Source organism: Zosterops lateralis (assembly GCF_965231275.1).
Source record: "Zosterops lateralis genome assembly, chromosome: 4".
Classification (NCBI taxonomy): Eukaryota; Metazoa; Chordata; class Aves; order Passeriformes; family Zosteropidae; genus Zosterops; species Zosterops lateralis.
The window spans coordinates 72,961,194-72,982,881 of NC_139765.1; the positions used below are offsets into that span (position 1 = coordinate 72,961,194).

A 21,688-nucleotide genomic window follows, 5' to 3' on the forward strand; every position below is an offset into this window, starting at 1 on the left:
GTCACAAGTTTTTCAGACAATTCTAAATTTGGTTCATTTATATATCAGGGGTTAATCCTCTAATTACAGCTTCAAGTTTGCTCCCTCTAATTCACTTTTGTTTATAATTTCCAGGGCCTGAAGCTTTAGGGTGTCCATGAATTTCAGGCCTAGAGGGGATTGTTTTATCTGACCAAAACGTGAAAACAGTTAACTGACATTCTATATGGAGTTAAGTTATACTCTAAAGCAGTACAGGATTTTAAAAAATACAAAAACTAAAATCCTAAGCCATTATTTGTGCTGAGGATGCTCAGAGGGCTGGGTGAGGTCATCCAGTCCACTTTTTTTTTCTACTCCAATTATACAAATTGTTCTTTTCTCCAAATCACCGAGACCTGACCCGACCCAACCCTCACTGTCCCCGATTCCCCTCTGCCAGGGCGGCTTTGAGTACAAGAGAGCCATTGTGGATTGCATCATCAGCATCATCGAGGAGAACCCCGAGAGCAAAGAATCAGGCCTGGCTCACCTGTGTGAGTTCATTGAGGACTGTGAACACACTGTCCTGGCCACCAAAATCCTGCACCTGCTGGGCAAGGAGGGCCCCAGGACCCCGGCGCCCTCCAAGTACATCCGCTTCATCTTCAACAGGGTGGTGCTGGAGAACGAGGCTGTCAGGGCTGGTGAGTGCAGATACAGGGTTGGAATTCTGGCTCCTTGGCCTTTTTTTTCTACCTGGAAGTGAAATTCAAGATGATTTTAGTAAGAGCAGGTTTTTATTTGGGGGTCTTCAGGGTGGTGCTGGAAAACGGGGCTGTGAGGGTTGGTGAGTGCAGCTCCAGGGGTATTTATATTGGGTTTTTATTTATATTGGGTTTTTATTTATATTGGGTTTTTATTTATATTGGGTTTTTATTTGGTGCTGGAGAATGAGGCTGTCAGGGCTGGTGAGTGCAGCTCCAGGGCTGGAATTTTGTCTCTTTGACATTTTTTCTCTGCCTGGAAGTGAAATTTAGGATGATTTTACTAGGTAATGTAAGAGTGGATTTTATTTGGGGGTCTTCAAGGTGGTGCTGGAGAACAAGACTGTGAGTGCAGCTCCAGGACTGGAATTCTGATTCATTGGCCTTTTTTCTCCACCTGGAAGTGAAATTCAACATGATTTTAGTAAGAGCAGGTTTTTATTTGAGGGCCTTCAAGGTGGTGCTGAAGACTTTGAGGGTTGGTGGGTGCAGCTCCAGGGGTATTTATATTGGGTTTTTATTTATATTGGGTTTTTATTTATATTGGGTTTTTATTTGGTGCTGGAGAACGAGGCTGTCAGGGCTGGTGAGTGCAGATACAGGGTTGGAATTCTGGCTCTTTGACATTTTTTCTCTAGCTGGAAGTGAAATTTGAGATGATTTTAGTAAGGAAGTAATAATGTAAGAGCAGGTTTTTATTTGGGGGCCTTCAAGTTGGTGCTGGAGAATGAGGCTGTGAGTGCAGCTCCAGGACTGGAATTCTGGCTCCTTGGCCTTTTTTCTCTAGCTGGAAGTGAAATATGAGATGATTTTAGTGAGGAGGTAATATAAGAGTGGGTTTATTTTGGTGGTGCTGGAGAACAAGGCTGTGAGGGTTGGTGAGTGCAGCTCCAATGCTGCAATTCTGATTCTTTGGCCTTTTTTCTCCACCTGGGAGTGAAATTTGAGATGATTTTAGTAAGAGCAGGTTTTTATTTGGGAGTCTTCAGGGTGGTGCTGGAGAATGAGGCTGTGAGTTCAGCTCCAAGGCTGCAATTCTGGCTCCTTGGCCTTTTTTATCTACCTGGAAGTGAAATTTGGGATGATTTTACTAGGTAATGTAAGAGTGGATTTTATTTGGGAGCCTTCAAGGTGGTGCTGGAGCACAAGACTGTGAGTGCAGCTCCAGGACTGGAATTGTGGCTCATTGGCCTTTTTTCTCCACCTGGAAATGAAATTCAAGATGATTTTAGTAAGGAGATATGTCTTGGTTTGGAAGACCAAAAAGTGTCTGCTAAGGAAGGCAGGAGCCTCTCTTGAACTGGAAAATATAAACCCCCTCCCTCTGAATTGTTATAATTTTGAAATTCAGGGGCTCTCAGGCAAAGATATGGGAATAACAGTTCTTTACTAGGAATATTAAAATAAAAATGCAATAGTACAAAAAATAAACCCCTGCCAGAGTCAGAACACGACCGTGTTGGCTCAGGGTGTTGTGTCAGCCCAAATAAATCCTCCTGCAGGGCCAGCTGTGGTTCTGGTGGAGCAATGATCCTGTAGGAGGGTGAAGTTTCCCTCTGAAGCTCCAGTGGGGCTGAGCTGGCTCTACTTTTCCTCTGGGAAGAAAGAAGAATTCAAAAAAAAACCCCATAAATAATTGATTGTTTCAAGGCCCTTTGAGTGCCTGCTGGAATTCAAGGTGTAACACACGAGGAGGGGACGTTGCTACTTCCCTGTTCTGTGTCACTGTCATGAGTTTGTACTTCCTGAAACAGCTTCCTCTATTTTCTGGGTGGGGATTTTCTCCAAGCTGAAATCTGATTATTTTAGAAAGGCAGCTCTGAGTGGTCACTGAGGGGTTTGAGCTCCCTGCAGAGCCTCTGGGTCACCACTGGAGGCTTGTGTGGAAAACAGATTGATTTTGAGTGGGAGCTGCTGCAAATGGCAGAGGGGCCAAATGCTGGAATATTCCACAGAGCTTCAACAAATTCTTGATGGAGAACTCCCTCAGAACAGATTTTTCAGAGCTGATCTCAATAATAAAACTATTTCCATGTGGAAATACAGGAACGGTTTAGTCTTTCCATATCTCTGGAACATGAAAAATCGCAAATTGAGGACTATGAGGACGTGTTTGTGCAGAACTTGTGCTCCTCTGACTCCTCCCTGTTCTCTCTGCAGCTGCTGTCAGTGCTCTGGCAAAATTTGGAGCCCAGAATGAGAATCTGCTCCCCAGCATCCTGGTGCTGCTGCAGAGGTGAGTGGTGACACATCAGCCAGGTCACAGCAGGCTGGGCTTTGCCCTGAGGGTGTCAATCCCAGCTTTGGGGGAGAGGGAAAAAGCTTCTCCCACCTTTTCTGCGTGGCTGGAGAAGGAAGGAAGGATCACAGGGAAGTGAAGGATGGGATTAGTCATCTCATCATCATCATCATCATCAAACAAGTGACGGTAATTTGGTCTGAGAACATTGCTCAGGGGGTAATAAATCAGATTTATTGACTTCTTTGGCTTGGAAGAACCTTATAACTCATCCAGTGCTGAAGGAAGGACTCCTTCCACTATTCCAGGTTGCTCCAAACCCCATCCAACCTAACCTGGGATCTCCCACAGCTTCCAAGGCCTCCCCATCCCCACAGACAGGAATTCCTTCCTCACATCCAACCTCAATCTCTTTCAGTTTAAAGTTGTTCCCCCTTGCCCCACATAAAAAATCACCCTCCCCTTACATTATGAGCATTTTTAACACTCCATGAAGCAAAAAAAATTTCCATCCAGGTGACTCATAAATAACATTTGTGTCTCCAGAGACATCACAAGTTTTTCTTGTTAAGACATACGGCATTAACAATTTAATTGAAATTAATTCAACTCCTATATCGTGCAAACACATTTTTTTTTTTGCACAATTTGAAGAGGGATCTCTTGACTGTCACTGCAATATCAAAGCCAATTTTGGCTGACTTTGTCCCCAAACAGGTGCATGATGGACAGTGATGATGAAGTTCGGGACAGGGCAACCTTCTACTTGAATGTCCTGCAGCAGAGACAGCTGGCCCTGAATGCTGCCTACATCTTTAATGGTCAGTGAGAGAGAAATAAAACCACTCAGAGCTCTTAATTCATATGTTTTTGTGGTGTTGGTACCTCCCTGCCAAGTGTTTGTGCTGAGAGTGGCAGATTATTTAATATAGATAAATATTTATAGCTATGTATCTATAGCTATATCTATATATAATCAGCTGTAATTTATAAAATTTATTGCAAATTATAATATATATATATATATATATATATATAATATATTTTATTTATTTGTTTGTTTATTTATAAATCTGTTCAAGCTGGGATCCAGGGGCAGCCACAGCTTCTCTGGGACTTCTAAATGATCTAAATCTGGGACTTCTAAATGATCTAAATCTGGGACTTCTAAATGATCTAAATCTGGGACTTCTAAATGATCTAAGTCTGGGACTTCTAAATGATCTAAATCTAGGAATTCTAAATGATCTAAATCTGGGAAGCATGGGCTGGGAAATGGAGCCAGGAGTATAATCTGGGCTTTTATTGGCACAAATTTCTTGGTTTTTGCTCCATCTTTTCCAATCCAAAACGAGGATGAGGGTTGGTTGTAAAACCATTTTATGTCTGTGATTGTTAATTCATGTGAGCAGAGGTTTTAATTCATCCATGCAAGATTTTTTTGTGAGTGAACTGCCTAAACTTGGCAGCTTTGTCTCATCTTCAGAGCAGCTTTTTTATTTCTACTTTGCCTGTTTTGTGTTTCCTTTGTATCAACAATACCTGGGGCAGTTCCAGCTCTTAAAAACTGAATTTTTCTGCTTTTTTCCTGTGCAGGGCTGACAGTTTCTGTTCCTGGGATGGAGAAAGCCCTGCAGCAGTACACCCTGGAGCCCTCAGAGAAACCCTTTGACATGAGAACAGTTCCCCTGGCCACAGCTCCCATCTTTGAGCAGAAAGCAGGTAATGGAATCCTCCCAGTTCCGTGGAAATGGGCTGGGGACGAGGCTCAGGGCCTTGGGGCTGCTCTTGTTCTGCTGGGCTCATCAGCAGGGGCAAGTCTGTGCAGAAATCAGGATTTATTGGTTCCCAGATTTTGGAAAAAAAGCCATTCCAGGAGTTGTCAGACATTTCCCTGGCCTTTTTCCATGTCCTTGCACAATTCTTGAGCATCTTCACTTAGCACAAACAACTTTGGGGTTCATTTTTTTTTTCTTCCTTCTCCTCCTTTAATTTTTTTTTTTTTGCTGTCTCTTCAGGGCTGAGTTTATTCCTCATAGCTCAGACTTATTTTCTCTGCTTTCAATTCAGTATTTCCACACTAAATATATATATATATATTTTTCAGTGTGTGAGGAGCCAGGCTGGCAGTGGTTTGCAGCAGAATGTGGGAAAAATATAGGGAATATAATAAATATAAGGAATATGATATAGAGGAAATACAATAAATAGAAGGAATAGGATATAGAGGAAATACAATAAATAGAAGGAATATAATATAGGGAATAGAAGGAATATAATATAGGGAATATAAGGAATAGAATGTGGGTAATATAAGGAATAGAATGTAGGGAAAATAATTAATAAGGAATATGATATAGGAAATATAATAAATATAAGGAATATAATATAGGGAAATATACTAAATAAAAGGAATATAATATAGGGGAAATATACTAAATATAAGGAATATAATATAAGGAAATATAATAAATAAAAGGAATATAATATAGGGAAACATAATAAATAGAAGGAATATAATATAGGGAAATATACTAAATATAAGGAATATAATATAGAGGAAATACAATAAATATAAGGAATAGAATGTAGGCAATATAAGGAGTAGAATCTGGGGAAAATAATGAATATAAGGAATAGAATGTAGGGAAATATAATAAATAGAAGGAATATGATATTGGGAATATACTAAATAGAAGGAATGTAATGTAGGGGAATATAATAAATAGAAGGAATAGAATGTAGGAGAAATATGATAAATATAAGGAATAAAATGTAGGGAAATATAATAAATATAAGGAAAATGATGTAAGGAATATTTAGTGGAGATTTAATGGCATTTAAACCTCCTGCATGGTTTAGTTGAGACTGAGCACAAAGTCTCTGCTCCTTTTTCTCCACAGAGATCACCCTGGTGAGCAGCAAACCTGAGAAAGTGGCTCCTTCACGCCAGGACATATTTCAAGGTAGGAGAGATCAGAGACTCTCCTGAACCCCAGGAGAGCTGCAGAGGGACTGGGGACAGGGACAGGACACAGGGAATGGATCCCACTGCCACAGGGCAGGGCTGGATGGGAGACTGGGAATTGGGAATTCCTGCCTGGGCTGGAATTGCCAGAGAATCCCTGGAATGTCCAAGGAAGGATTGGAGCCCCCTGGGATCATGGAATTGTCCCTGGAATGAGCTCTGAGGTCCCTTCCCACCCAAACTGCTCCTGGCATTCTGGGATTTGGGACACTCAGAATCCATCCCGAGGGGTTTGGATGGGAAATGGGGAGAGAAAAGAGAGGGAAAGGGAAGGGAGACCCTTCATGGATTCCTGAGATTCCAAGTGAAGCCCCTCAGTGCATTGATTTCTTGGAGAGGAGATGGATCCAATGTCAGGCTGGGAGAGCTGGGAATTGCCAGCCTGGAGAAGGGAAGGATCCAGGGAGAGCTTCCAGAACATTCCAGGGCCTAAAGGGGCTCCAGGAGAGCTGCAGGGGGACTGGGGACAAGGACACAGGGACAGGATGCAGGGAATTCCTGAGAAAGGAGAGATTTGGGTGGGATCTTGGGAACTGGGAATTCCTGCCTGGGCTGGAATTGGCAGAGCAGCTGTGGCTGCCCCTGGATCCCTGGAATGTCCAAGGCCAGGCTGGACAAGATTTGGGGACTGGAACCGAATTATCCTTAATATCCCTTCCAACCCAAACTACTCCGTGAGTCTCTGAAATATTGGGATGATCAGAACCTGCTCCTGTTGATCTCCTTTTCCTTTCCTGCACAGAACAACTGGCAGCCATCCCAGAATTCAAAGGCCTGGGTCCTTTGTTCAAGTCCTCAGAGCCAGTGCAGCTCACAGAGGCAGAGACAGAATATTTCGTTCGCTGCATCAAACACGTCTTCCCCAACCACATCGTTTTCCAGGTGAGCAAACCCACCTCCTTTCCCCAGAAACTCAGCACCATTTGGCATAAGAAATCTGCTGAGGATTTGAGGGGAAAACACTCTTGATGAGGAAGAATTTCCAAGTCTTTTTTTCCCTGTTTGCTGGTTCAGTTTGATTGCACGAACACCTTGAACGATCAGCTCCTGGAGAGGGTCACGGTGCAGATGGAACCATCGGATGGTTATGATGTGATTTGCTGCATCCCAGCTCCCAGCCTGCCCTACAACCAGCCTGGAATGTGCTACACCCTGGTCAGGATCCCCCAGGATGATCCCACTGCAGGTGAGAAATTGTGGCCCCAGGTGAGAAATTTTGGCCCCCCAAAAAAATCCCTTAAATTGAAGGGTTTGGGGAAGGCAAAGAGTTGGGGTGTGTTGGGGTCAAGTGTTGGGGTTGTTTGTGGGGTTTTGGTTCATCCCGAGGTGTTTGGCTGTTGGTTTTTTAATCTTCTTTTCTGTCAGAGTCAGGATTAAATGCTCAAGAGATGCAGTTTCATGTTTGGACTCAGATGTTTATTAATTCTTATTTTTGTTACAGTCTCACAATTGGTGAGTTCTGGCTGACAAAGTGAAAAATGGAGCTCTATCTCTTTCATTCCAAGGTCTTTTAATCACAAACTGTCCAATTATAAAATGACACCTAAATTATTTTTACTTTTAACCCAATAACCAACCACCCATGGTCTGCAATGATTTTTCTCTCCAATTACAAAATACCATCCAAACCCATGAAGAAGAAGGTGAAAAAAATTAATTTAACCAACACCTTAAATCCTCCATCTTGTTTTATATATATTACTATATTCTAAACCCTTAAACTCTGATTTTTCCATCACACAGTTCTATTCAAACTCCACACCCACAATCCCAGTGCTGTTATTTAATTTTGGGAGCCTTTTCCATGACCTCAGGTCAGTGCAGGGTTTTCTTGGGGGTCAGTGCCTGTCAGCACAGAAATCCTAAAATCCTCAATGCCCAGAGTTCAAACATTCAGGTTTTTGTTTTCTGTGTGTCACAAGTGCTGGTTTTTAGCAAAATAATTTTTATAAATAATCATTGGTGTTGGATGATGAAGAATGGGAGTGTTAAAGAGGTTTGCAGGGGATGCAGATAATGGAAATTTGGATTTATTCCCTGGAATCCATGAAAAGAAACACATTTAAAACCATGGGTGTTTGGTGGTGTTCAAGAACAGAACCAGCAAAAGGAAAATGAAAGTAGAATAAAAATATTCCTATTTTGAGGCTTTATTTTAATGGATGTGTTCAAAAACAGAACCAGCAAAAGGAAAATGCAGGTAGAATAAAAATATTCTTAATTTGAGGCTTTATTGGAATGTATGTGTTCAAGAACAGAATGAGCAAAAGGAAAATGCAGGTAGAATAAAAATATTCCTATTTTGAGGCTTTATTTTAATGAATGTGTTCAAAAACAGAATGAGCAAAAGGAAAATGAAAGTAGAATAAAAATATTCTTATTTTGAGGCTTTATTTTAATGAATGTGTTCAAAAACAGAATGAGCAAAAGGAAAATGAAAGTAGAATAAAAATATTCCTATTTTGAGGCTTTATTTTAATGAATGTGTTCAAGAACAGAATGAGCAAAAGGAAAATGAAAGTAGAATAAAAATATTCCTAATTTGAGGCTTTATCTTAATGAATGTGTTCAAAAACAGAACCAGCAAAAGGAAAATGCAGGTAGAATAAAAATATTCCTAATTTGAGGCTTTATCTTAATGAATGTGTTCAAAAACAGAACCAGCAAAAGGAAAATGCAGGTAGAATAAAAATATTCCTAATTTGAGGCTTTATCTTAATGGACTAATTAATTTTTTCTTCTCTTTAGAGCATCAGAAACTATAACAAAATATAAGAATGAGATTTTCTTGGACATAAAACTTCCCTTTCTTTTCTTAGTCTCACTTAAACACCTCTGGGTTTGCAGTTATTTAACGTGACTTATCAGTGGGGGAGTGGATTTTTTAAAGTTATTTTAATACCAGGGAAGATCAGAAATAATTTGAATTTATTGAACTGTGGGTTTGGATCACATTGTGGTGAAAAATCCTGGTGGGATTTTTCCTGGTGGATTTCACTGGCAGCATTTGGAATCAGTATTTTGTTATCTCTGAGATTCTCCTGAACTCCTCCTTTTTATTTTAAAATAAAAGGGAAAAATTATATTAAAAGTGTGTCCCAGACATATCTAATACTAATAATATTCCTGGGGCAAAACTGATGGATATTCCAGTCTGGTTTTGGGAAGAGAAGGCTCCAGCAGAGGAATTTTCCCCAATTATCCAGAATTTTTCTCTCTTTTTTTCAGTGACTTGCACCTTCAGCTGCACCATGAAGTTCACAGTGAGGGACTGTGACCCCAGCACGGGGGTGCCAGAGGAGGATGGGTATGAGGATGAGTATGTGGTGAGTCCAGGGTTTCTCATTAATTTGGGATAAATGTGGCCCTTGGGTCAAGTTTCCTCTCAATCTTGATATAATTCAATGTTTCCTCTCAATCCTGATATCTGCCTGAAACAGCAAAACTCTGTAAAATGTCGTTTTTAGATCTTTCCCCCAAAACCACGATTCTGTCAGAGTTTTAGTGGCCTGTGAGGTAGAATTTGTGGGGGCAGAGAGGAGGAAGGGGAAGGAATAACTTATTCATTGTCTGTTTTCAGAATTGTGTGTTCCCATTTCCACCCCAAATATTTGAAATTTTGTTAATTGTGTGCTCAGTGATTGGGATACAGGCAGAGTTCAGGAAGTGCTGGAGGAAATAAAGGCTCCTTTTAGAGCTGGGAGAGCTGGGAATGTTCCCCTGGAGAAGGGAAGGATCCAGGGAGAGCTTCCAGAACATTCCAGGGCCTCAAGGGGCTCCAGGAGAGCTGCAGAGGGACTGGGGACAGGGACAGGACACAGGGAATGGCTTCCCACTGCCACAGGGCAGGGCTGGATGGGAGATTGGGAACTGGGAATTCCTGCCTGGGCTGGAATTGCCAGAGAATCCCTGGAATGTCCAAGGAAGGATTGGAGCCCCCTGGGATCATGGAATTGTCCCTGGAATGAGCTCTGAGGTCCCTTCCCACCCAAACTGCTCCTGGGATTCTGGGATTTGGGACACTCACAATCCATCCCGAGGGGTTTGGATGGGAAATGGGGAGAGAAAAGAGAGGGAAAGGGAAGGGAGACCCTTCATGGATTCCTGAGATTCCAAGTGAAGCCCCTCAGTGCATTGATTTCTTGGAGAGGAGATGGATCCAATGTCAGGCTGGGAGAGCTGGGAATTGCCAGCCTGGAGAAGGGAAGGATCCAGGGAGAGCTTCCAGAACATTCCAGGGCCTCAAGGGGCTCCAGGAGAGCTGCAGAGGGACTGGGGACAGGGACAGGACACAGGGAATGGCTTCCCACTGGAAAAGAGGAATTTGGGAAGAAATTCCTGGCTGGGCTGGAATTGGCAGAGCAGCTGTGGCTGCCCCTGGATCCCTGGAATGTCCAAGGAAGGATTGGAGCTCCCTGGGACAGTGGGAGGTGTCCCTGAACATGGAATGAGGTTGGAACTTGATTATTTTAAAGATCCTTCCACCCTAGATTTCATGAACTCTGAGGAAATCTCTCCATGGAAGCCCAGGAGGGGCTGTAAAAGGCTTTGACTCATCAAGTCATGGCCTCATTTTCTGCTCTCCTTTTGATGCCGTGGGAAGGCTGAGCTGGAACAGAGATGGGGCAGAGCTGGAGAATAAAGTAGAGATTTATTGAAAGGTCTTTAGGATCCACCTTGGGCAGGACAAGAGCCTGACCAGGGCTACACCCAAAATGAACCCAAAATGGTCACAAAATGGGTTACAAAATCTTACATTTTTATAAGTTTTGGTCCATTTCCCTATTGGGGTTTAATTGTCCAATTCCAGCTCCAGGCTGTGAGGTCCCATCCTTCTTATTTCTCCCTCCAGCCCAGCCTTGTTTGTGCTTTTGGGCCTGAAAGTTGTTTTTTAGCAGGAAAAGGGTTTGTTTTGTGTCCCTGCTGTGTGCAGAGCTGAGTGACACTGACTGTGAGCTCAGAGCTGCCCCCCTGGGCACCACAGAACCTGAAATACATCAAAGCTCAAACTTAAGGCATCTTTTTAGTCTCTCAGATGTTTTGTGTAAATATTTTTAAGGTTTAGAGATGACCACCATCAATGCTACTTCCTCTCTTTTTAAAAGCTATTTTTATATGGTTCTCCTGGAATTAAAACCAGATTAAAAAAAAAAAAAAAAAAAAAAAAGGTGGGAAAAAGAAAAAAAAAAAAAAAAAGGGAGGAAAAACCCAACTAAAAAAATCTCAAAATGCTGTGGACTCTCTTTTTCCCTTTCCAAGGTGAGGATCATTTCCATAATGAAAATTTCCCTTATTTTATTTCTTTTTTCCCCTCCCAGTTGGAAGACTTGGAGGTGACAGTGTCTGATCATCTCCAGAAGGTTTTAAAGCCCAACTTTGCAGCTGCCTGGGAAGAGGTGGGAGATGACTTTGAGAAAGAAGAAACCTTTGCACTGAGTTCCATCAAAACCCTGGATGGTGAGAAAAATCCCTCATTTATTGACCTGCCACGCTGGGGGTTTTTTTAGTGTAATAAATAATTATCTGGAATAATTTTTTTTTCTTCAATCTCTGAATGCAGAAGCTGTCAATAACATCATCAAGTTCCTGGGCATGCAGCCCTGTGAGAGGTCAGATAAAGTGCCAGAAAACAAAAATTCTCACACTCTTTACTTGGCTGGTAAGTGTTCCTGCTGCTGAATTTCGTGTTTCCACATCCCCACAGATTTTTCTAAAGGAAGGGAAATTGCTCAGGAGATCCTGCTGTTATTTTGGGATGTTTTTTCTCTGTAGAAAGAGGTTTTTTTTTTTCTCTGAAGTGACCTGGTGTGTTGGATGCAGCTGGTCCTGACTTGGAGAGTTCTGTCTTGGAGAGAATCCCTGATTTGAGAATTTCCAAATAATTCAATCAAATAATTTCCAATAATTCAATCCCTTGTCTGAGTTTATCTCAGAAGGGCCACTCTGGGAGTGTCTTGTTCTCAAGTTCCTGTTGCTAAAGGCACATCCTGAGTTTGTCCTGCAGTTTCTTCCAGAATTATGGAATTGTTGAGGTTGGAAAAGCCCTCTGAGGTCATGGAGTCCAACCATTCCCAGCACTGCCAAGGCCACCCATGTCCCCAAATGTCACATCCACAGGGTTGTTAAATCCCTCCAGGGATGGGGACTCCACCACTCATTCCAATGCTTGACAACATTTTCCATGGAGGAATTTTCCCTAAAATCCAACCTGAGCCTCCCTGAGGCCGTTCCCTCTCCTCCTGTCCCTGTTCCCTGGGATTAGATCCCAAACCCCCCCCGGCTGTCCCCTCCTGTCAGGGACTTGTGCAGAGCCACAAGGTCCCCCCTGAGCCTCCTTTTCTCCAGGCTCAGCCCCTTCCCAGCTCCCTCAGCCCCTCCTGGGGCTCCAGACCCTTCCCAGCTCCCTCAGCCCCTCCTGGGGCTCCAGCCCCTTCCCCAGCTCCCTCAGCCCCTCCTGGGGCTCCAGACCCTTCCCCAGCTCCCTCAGCCCCTCCTGGGGCTCCAGACCCTTCCCTGGCCCTGCTGCAGCCCCTCCTGGTTCTCCAAACCCTTCCCAACTCCATTCCCTGGACACACTCCATCCCCTGCAGGTTTCTCCTGTTGGGAGCTGTCCCCAGGATCCCAGGGTGTCCCCCAGGGGACAATCCCTGCCCTGAGGCTGTGCCCAGGTGCCTCTTCCTCACCTGGGGTTCTCCAGCCACTCCCAACAACCCCCCCAGAGCCTTTCCCACCTTCCCAACCTGGAACATTCCACTGGGTTGGCACAACCTGGCTGAAGACAAAACCTGTGTTAATTCAGAAGAGGATCCAAAGTGACCTGTCCCCTGTTGCTGTGTCCCAGGTGTGTACAGAGGTGGCTGTGACGTGCTGGTCAGGTCCAGGCTGGCCCTTGGGGACGGTGTCACCATGCAGGTGACAGTGAGGAGCAAGGACGAGACGTCGGTCGATGTCATCTTGGCTTCTGTGGGCTGAGAGTTCCCAGCACTGCAATTCACTGGAATTCTTTTTTTTTTTTTTCTTTTTTTTTTTTTTTTTTTTTTTTTTGGTCCTTTGCATGTAGTTTTTATTCCTCAATTTGGGAAAAAAATCTGGTTTTGTATGATGTTCTATTTTAGTGGCTGGCTGGTACTGAGCCATTCCTGTGTGTGTGTGTCCCCCCTTCCCCTTCTTGTCATTTAACCATTTCTCACCTAATTTATGGCATCTCAACCAGGGAAGATGAAAGATGTCAGGAAACAGGAATCAGATATTATTTTTTTCTTTTTTTTTTTCTTTTTTTTTGTCAAAATTGCTTTTTATTAACAGAAAAATAAACACTGGTTCAGATGGTGGAATTCATACGAATTGCTGTTAATAAAATAGAAATTTTTTTTTTTTTTTTTTGTTCTAATTCTGGCTGCTCCAGTACAGGAAAAAAAATAGCCCATAATGGCTGTTTATTAACCAAAAACCCCCTTATTCCTAAAGGGATGCTATTAAACTCTCAACAGAAACAATTAAAAACCACCCCAAATCTACAATATTTTTTTTGTGACTGTCTCTCCTTCCACACAGAAAAATCAATGTACAGAGAGAGAGAGATTAAACTCCATCTCTTGAGGCAGATTCAATTCTCTGAGCTTTGTGTCAGGTAATAATCAAACCTCAGAACAGCCTTTTCCTGGCTTCAAACTGGGAAAAATCCCACATGGAAAACTGGGAAGGGAAGAGGAATTGAGAGATTTTGTGAGGGAACTTCTGTCTCTCCTTGCTGATCAAATTGTTATTTTTTTCCCAAGTCAGGTTGATGAAGAAAGTAAGAAATTCCAATTTAATGTGAATTTAAACCTCCCTCAATTTAAGCCGGGCAAGGAGGGGAGTGCAGGGCTGGAAGATCTACCAGCATCCTGCTTTTTCCCCTCATTTTTCCACTTCTCCAAGGATTTCACTCAGTTTGGCAGCCCAGGATGAAGACGTGAGCAGAAAAAAAATCAATTTTTTTTTTCCTGCCCCCCTAAACAAAGCCTGACTTTAAGCCAAGAGTGAGAAGTCGAGCTGCAGCAGCTCAGAAGGAGTTGATGAAGTTCAGGTAGGCATTGAGAAATCCTGTGGGATCCTCCAGCTGGGGGTAGTGGCTGATGTGATCATCCAGCACAGACACCGTGGACGTGGGAAGCACCTTCCTGGTGGGAAAGGAAAACAGAGCAAGGCTTTAAGCACAGCAATTCCTGCAGATTTAACCCTCTTGCACAGCCTATTTTTGGGATTAAAAAAAAGAAAAGCCTGGAGCAGCTCCAGCTGACCCATTCCAAGTTCAGGTGAATTTACTTCCTCAGGAAACAAATCTTCCCTGTGTGGTTTTAAAATTAATTTTGGGATTGACTCAAAATCTTAATTTTGGTGCCTAAAATGCAGAACCAATTTCCAAATTGCTGTGACTGAATCACCTGTGGCTGTGCAGGTGAGAGTGGGAATTAAAAACAACCTCCATGAGGATGGAATTGAAGGAACAGCCAGACAAAAATCTCCCTTGGAATGAAGCCCCAGTTGCACATTCCCACTTTTTGTCTTACCTGTAGAGCTGGAGGAACTCTGGGTGTGGATTCACAGGGTCCAGGGGCCCGTAGATGAGATGCACTGCAAGGGAAACACAGAAAAAGCTTTTATTTCCATCAATTAATGGATTCATTAATTAGAACATCCCCAAGGAGTGTTCCCTCCTCACACAAAGGCTTGGGAAGCTTCCAGTGGAGCACTGAACAAAACAACTCTGAATGGGCTTTGGCTGCTCTGCCCTGGGCTCAAGTTCAGCCTCCAGCTCCCAAATTTTCCCCTCCTTGCAACTTTTTGGGTTTGAAAAGCTCCACAACTTCTCTGGAGCAGCACTTGGAGAGCCAGCTGTGAACCAGGGAAGGATATCTCTGCTGAAAAAACAGGATTGGAGCTCGGAATAATGAGAGGCTGATGAGTGGAAGGAGCCTGGAAGTGAAGAGGGGCAATTCCCAAAAATCCTAAGCAGTAAAGGAATGGATTCCTACTCACATGGGACTGAGGTAGACATCAAAGCCCCAACCCAGCGCTCTCTGTGCTTCTTCCTCTGGTTTATGTACTGCAAAACACTGAAGGGAAAGGGGTTGTTATGCAGTGGATGCTGGAATTTGCTCCTGGAGCCAGGTGGGATCTGCATTTCCCATGGGAAAGCAGCAGAACATCATCATCATCATCATCACCATCATCCCTGGGCTCAGTGACTCTGTTCTCCCACTGGGGGAAGGGGAAACAAGGAGCTGAACTCAACCACCAGCCCAAGATCCTTCTAAAAGCCACCAGCTGGAAGAAATGTGTCCTTCCAAAATTCCCAAGCTGAAGATTTGGGATTGGGACTTCTAGGAATGGTCCAGAAGGTTCAAATGCAGAGGGAAATCTCTGCTGGGAAGGTCTGCTCAAATACCTGCCACAGACTGAGCTCCAAAACCTCCCCAAATCCAAACCTTTGAGTTCCAAAGGAAAAAAAATCTCCAGGTTCCACATCTCAGATCCAACTCCAACTTTGCCTCATCCCAGAGAATCCCTGCTCCAACATCACCCTCCCTCCTTGGGATGATATAGTGATCTTCCTTGGGATGTAATGTTGATCCCAGACTCCAAAAAAAGCAGCTGGAAGTTCTGGAGAGCCTGGCTGAGCTCTGGGAATCTTGGAGGAGGTGTGAAATGGAGGAATTCATGCTGAAGTACCTGTCCATAACGAGGTTTCCATCGTTGTTCCGCACTGCTGTCCACATATCCCAAAATTCTGCCTGGGAGGGCTGAGTGTAGGGTCCAAAAACTGCCCCAAGCCTGGGGAAATAAAAATGGAATTTGGAGAGACACAACAGCAGTGTTTAAAACTGCTTGATGGCAAAAAATTCCAGCACTTCCAGTTTCCACAGCAAAAACATCCCCAAGTAAGTGTTGGATGGCCTCAAAGGGCTTTTTTTGGGGGGGGGAAAAAGGGGTTTTAGCACTGCTAAAAATATAAAATATCTGGTAGTGCAGGGGTTTTGTTGCCTCTGAAATGTGTAATTGCAACCCTTGTGGGAGAGGAGGATTTCAGTGGTTTATTATTAAACTAAAATACTTGGCCAGTGTGGAGAGGGAATGGGCCAGAGGTCAATCCCACCTCTCTGGGGACAGGGCCAGGGGAGCTGCTCCCTGCCAAATCCCTGATTTATGGAATCATGGAATGGTTTGGGTTGGAAAGGAACTGAGGGATGGTTCACTCCCACCCCCTGACAGTGGACAGGGACACCTCCCACTGTCCCAGGCTGCTCCAAACCCCAATGTCCAGCCTGACCTTGGACACTTCCAGAGATCCAGGGGCAGCCACAGCTTCTCTGGGGATTCTATTCCAGGCTCTCCCCACCCTCCCAAGCCAAAAATTCCTTCTAATTCCTGCATTTCCCACTTGGTTCACAATCCTTATGGATTGTGCCCAACTCCCCCGAGACCCCACTCACCCTCCAGAGAAGAAGAAGAAGTTCATGAGGCGCAGGATGATGGGGGACAGCAGCCCCCCATCCTTGAGGAGCTTGGGAAGAAGGGGGGAAAAAAAAAAAAGGAGAGAGCACAACTCAACACCAGACACATGGATAAATCCATGGAGAGCTTTTCCCAGAGACTTAAAGGTGTCCATGGGGTGTTTATTTGGGATTTTGGGATTCAGCAGGACTAGAAAAGGGAGCAGCTCACCTTCTGGATGAGGCGGGGGTAGTGTGTTTCAGGAAAAATCCCTGCAAGGACATCAAAGAAAGGAGCTGTGAGGCTGGAAGTGTTTTGCCCCACAACTCCCAGTTTGTCTCTCTTTATGGTGCTGTGAAAGTGGCCCAGGGAGCCCCAGGATTGATGCTCCTGGTTAATTACAGCACCTTGATTGCAATCCTTGGGATTTGGGGGATGGGAGTTGGGAAGGCCAACTCATCCCGTGGATTCCCGTCCCATCCCATCCCATCCCATGAATTCCCATGTCATGGATTCCCATCCTGTGGATCCTCCTCCTGTGGATCCCCATCCCATGGCTCCCATCACATCGATTCCCATCCCATCCCATGGATCCCATCCCATGAATCCCATCACATCCCATGGATTCCCATCCCATGGATTCCCATCCCATGGATCTCCATCCTATGGATCCCCATCCTATGGATCTCATCCCATAGATCCACATTCCATCTCGTGGATTCCCATCCCATGGATTCCCATCCCATGGATCCCATCCCATAAATCCCCATCCCATCCCATGGATCCCATCCCATGGATTCCCATCCCATAGATCCACATTCCATGGATCCCCATCCCATTCCATGGATTCCCATCCCATGGATTCCATCCCATGGATCTCATCCTGTGGATCCCCATCCCACGGATTCCCATCCCATGGATTCCATCCCATGGATCTCATCCTGTAGATCCCCATCCCATGGATACCCATCCCATCCCATGGATCTCATCCCATGGATCCCATCACATCCCATTCCCATGGATCCCATCCCATGGATCCCATCCCATGGATCCCATCACATCCCATTCCCATGGATCCCATCCCATTCCCATGAATCCCCATCTCATGGATTCCCATCCCATTCCATCCCACGGATCCTCATCCCATAGATCCCCATCCCATAGATGCCCATCCCATCCCATCCCATCCCATCCCATCCCATGAATCCCCATCCCATGGATCCCATCCCATAGATCCCCATCCCATAGATGCCCATGCCATCCCATGGATCCCCATCCCACCCTGAGCAAACCTCACCTCCGTTGGATAAACAGAGGCTGTTGATCAGGATGCTCCCAGTTTTATTGTGCTCATACCTGGGGACAGCAGAGAAGAAGCTGAAACACAACCAAACCTCTCCGTGCTCCGAGCAGGAAATCAAATCCTGTGGGATCATCTCCATTCCCTTTGGGAACTGGAGACAGCTGGAATGCCCTCAGGCACAAGGAAAAGGAGATTCTGCACCAGATTCTGCTGGAAATCATTCTTGGTGGGGAGCACAGAGGGGCAGGAGGGGAGGCAGGGACCTGTGGAGCAGCTCCTGGGCCACCGTGTCCCCGTAGTCGTGGGACAGGAGGTTGATCCTCTGGTGCCTCAGCCCGAGGTGTTGCAGCAGCCCCTCCACGATGGTGGCCTGCTCGAAGATGGAGTAGCCATGGGGCCTCTGAAAAAGTGAGGAGAGGGGTCTCCAGTGAGAGCCTGAGCCAGCAGGAGCCCACAGATTCCAGGAGAAATTCCCCAAGGGAGGAGGAATGTGGAAATATGGGATGTGGAAAGGAGCAGCTTGTGAGCACCAATGTCTTGTAATGGCCACGAGGCCACGGGAGTGTTGTCTGTGCTCCAAAGGGGTCAAGGTGAGTTTTGGAGTCCCATCAAACCCAGTTGAAGGTCCACCACAAACCTCCCCTATCCCTCCCACTTATCCCTTTTCCAGAGGTAAATAGGAGGAAAAAAACCCCAAATTTTCTCCTGGATAGCAAAAACCAATTTTCCGGTGTGCTGAGCCGAAAGCAACCACGAAAATCCTCATCCCGGGGTACTCACAGGCTTGTCACTGAATCCAAATCCCAGGAAATCCAGGGCAATCACCCGGTGAAAACGCTGGGTCAGCCCTTCCCAGATCTGGGAAGAGGAGAAAGGCATGAAAAAAAGCATCCAGTGGGAGCAGAGGATGGAAACATCTGCAGTGGATGATGGATGTGTGTGCTCCTCTCCACCATCCCAGGAGAACATTCCAGCTCCAAAAAAACCAGCAGGAGGTCAAACTTTTCCCAATAAATAGCCAGACTATCCCCTCCCAGGAAAAAAAAAAAAAAAAAAAAAAAAAAAAAAAAAAAAAAAAAAAAAAAAAAAAAAAAAGCTAAGGAATTGTTGTGGTTGGAAAGAGCTTGGATTTCACTACTGGGAGAAGAACGAGGTGAAATCCTTGGTGGCACCTCCAGCAGAAATCAGGAATTCTCCTCTGGAGCACGGCCCAGCCTTGCTGTGCTGCCTGCTCATCCCCAGGAGATGAAATTCCTGGGATTTTGCTGTCACAATTCCAGCCCCTCACCTTGCTCCAGTCGTAGCTGGATGTTGGGAAGCCATGGAGAAGCACCACGACGTCCGAGCTGCCGACGGCGCCGCTGGAATCTGCGGGGAGAAGCTCAGGGTCGGCTTTTCCCAAAATCCCTCCCTTCTAATGGGAATTGCTGCTCATCCCACTGGGAATCCACCTCTCCCTCTGCTCCCTAAAACCAAGGATGGGTTTGATTCCCACTGCAGCTTCTCTTGGGAAATCTGAGCAGCTCCGTGATCAATCCAGGGATTTAATTAACCCAAATTAACTCCAGCAGCCTCTGTGCTGCTGCAAAAAGGGTTCCCAGTGCCTTTTTTTCCATCCATCAGAAGCTCTTGGGATCCTTCCCACCAAGGTACAAGAACCAACTTTCCCCTGTGAAATGTCCTGATCCATCCCAAAACCTTCTGATCCCAGGATGGCAAAAACTGGGAGGGATTTGTCACCCCCTTGGCCAGTTTTAGGAATGTCCCCACCCAGGGGTGGCTCTGTCACCTCTGTAGAAGATGTTGAGGTCCTTGTAGGTGAAGAAGCTCCCAGAGGATTTCCAGGAGCGGAGAGCCGGGGAAGGCTGGGGGGGTGGGAGGTGCAGGTAGACGGCGAGGAGGGGCACGCCCAGCAGCCCCACCTGCAGCCACCACTCCTTCATCCTGCGGGGCACACGGGTCGTTCCGGGATTGCTGCGTTCCCATGGAGCTCCCCGGGTCCCCAGAACCCACCTGCATGTCCTCAGAACTCTCCCATTCCCAGAACCCACCTCCACATCCCCAAAACTCCCCCATTCCTATAATTCCTTTGCATGTCCCCAAAATTCCCCCATCCCCAGAACCCACCTCCATGTCTCAGACTCTCCCATTCCCAAAACCCACCTCCATGTCCTCAAAATTCCTCCATTCCTATAATCCCTTTTCCATGTCCCCAAAACTGTCTCATTCTCAGAATCTCCACGTCCCTAAAACTCCCCCATTCCCCAGAACCCACCTCCATGTCCTCAGAACTCCCTCATTCCCAAAAACCACCTCTATATCCCCAAACCCCCCCCCTTTCCTATAACCTCTTTCCAGGTCCCCAAAATTGCCCCATTCACAGAATCTGCATGTCCCCAAAACTCCCCCATTCCTATAATTCCTTTCCTTGTCCCCAAAATTCCCCCATTTCCAGAAACCCCTTTCCATCCCCAAAATTCCCCCATTCCCAAAACCCACCTCCATGTCCCCAAAACTCCCCAATTCCCAAAACCCACCTTCACATCCCCAAAACTCCCCCATTCCTATAACCCACCTCCATGTCCTCAAAATTCCCCCAGTCCCAAAAACCACATCCATATCCCCAAAACTCCCCTATTCCTATAACCCCTTTCCATGTCCCCAAAACTCCCCCATTCCTATAACCCCTCTCCATATCCCCAAAACTCCCCTGTTCCTATAATCCCTTTCCATGTCCCCAAAATTCCCCCATTCCCAGAAACCACATCCATGTCCCCAAAACTCCCCCATTCCTATAACTCACCTCCATGTCCCCAAAACTCCCCAATTCCCAAAACCCACCTTCACATCCCCAAAACTCCCCCATTCCTATAACCTCTTTCCATGTCCCCAAAACTCCCCCATTCCTATAACCCCTTTCCATGTCCTCAAAACTCCCCAATTCCCAGAACCCAGGGTTTGGGGTCTGAGAGGGAACATGGGTCTTATTTGGGGTCTGAGGGAGAACAAGGATCCTCTTTGGGGTTCAAAGGGGATTGTGGGACCATTTGGGATTTGAGGGGGAATGAGGATCGTCTTTGGGGTTTGAGGGGAATTGTGGGGCCATTTGGGATTTGAGGGAGAAGGAACATGGGGTCATTGGGAGGCTGAGTGGGGTTGTGGATCCATTTGGAGTCTGAAGGAGGGTTGTGGACTCATGGGGTTCTTGTGGGGGGCATGACCCCACTAAGGGGTCACTGGGGGGGTTTGAGGGGTCATGGGGTCATTCAGGGGGTTCAGTGGGGCCATGGGGTCACTGGGGGGGGGTCAGGGGTTATGGGATCACTAGGGGGGGGTCATTAGGGGGGTTCAGTGGGGCCATGGGGTCACTGGGGGGGTTTGAGGGGTTATGGGATCACTGGGGGGGGTCATTAGGGGGGTTCAGTGGGGCCATGGGGTCACTGGGGGGGAGGTCAGGGGTTATGGGATCACTAGGGGGGGGTCATTAGGGGGGTTCGGTGGGGCCATGGGGTCACTGGGGGGGGGCGGGGTCAGGGGCTTATTGGGGTCTGGGAGCTCACGACCCCAACGCGGTTCAGGGAGCCAATGGCAGTCAAGGGGAGGGGACACACCCACTAAGAGGACACACCCATCAAAGCCACGCCCACAAGCCACACCCACCATAAACCCCGCCCACAAACCAAGTCCCGGGACCCCCCCTCCCCTCTCTGAGCGCGGGACGGGGTGGGCGGGGCCTCCGCGCGCGCTCCCGGCGGAGGGAGGGGGCGTGTCCATGGGCGTGGCCTCGGGGGCGCGCGCCGCTCTCACCTGCGCTCAGGCGCTGCCGCGGGCGCGCGCCGCCATCGCGCTCTCCCGGAGGGGCGTGGCTTCCGTCCCGCGCATGCGCATCTTTCCTCTTTCCCCTTCCCCGCCGCTTC

The 21,688-nt window shown here is 46.2% G+C and overlaps 2 protein-coding genes across 2 annotated transcripts in view; one reads left to right on the forward strand and one right to left on the reverse strand.

Annotated features, from left to right (window-relative positions):
• Positions 1-13,977, forward strand: part of COPG2 (COPI coat complex subunit gamma 2) — a 29,194-nt gene extending 15,217 nt beyond the window's left edge. The window contains exons 14-24 of the mRNA XM_083859181.1: positions 422-665; positions 2,886-2,961; positions 3,682-3,785; positions 4,561-4,686; positions 5,868-5,930; positions 6,735-6,874; positions 7,007-7,178; positions 9,221-9,318; positions 11,311-11,449; positions 11,553-11,651; positions 12,834-13,977. Coding sequence (XP_083715307.1) covers positions 422-665; positions 2,886-2,961; positions 3,682-3,785; positions 4,561-4,686; positions 5,868-5,930; positions 6,735-6,874; positions 7,007-7,178; positions 9,221-9,318; positions 11,311-11,449; positions 11,553-11,651; positions 12,834-12,964 — 1,392 coding nt within the window. The 3' untranslated portion in view covers positions 12,965-13,977. The remainder of the gene's footprint in view (positions 1-421; positions 666-2,885; positions 2,962-3,681; positions 3,786-4,560; positions 4,687-5,867; positions 5,931-6,734; positions 6,875-7,006; positions 7,179-9,220; positions 9,319-11,310; positions 11,450-11,552; positions 11,652-12,833) is intronic.
• MEST (mesoderm specific transcript) lies at positions 13,242-21,621 on the reverse strand. The gene is made up of 12 exons (XM_083859185.1): positions 21,579-21,621; positions 19,561-19,715; positions 19,060-19,139; positions 18,552-18,629; positions 18,035-18,171; positions 17,766-17,824; positions 16,700-16,740; positions 16,468-16,538; positions 15,707-15,808; positions 15,014-15,090; positions 14,545-14,608; positions 13,242-14,154 (listed from the first exon to the last, which is right to left on the reverse strand). Exons 2-12 carry the CDS (start codon positions 19,712-19,714, stop codon positions 14,037-14,039), a joined length of 981 nt encoding a protein of 326 aa, XP_083715311.1. The 5' UTR covers position 19,715; positions 21,579-21,621; the 3' UTR covers positions 13,242-14,036.
• Positions 21,622-21,688: the final 67 nt, after the last annotated feature.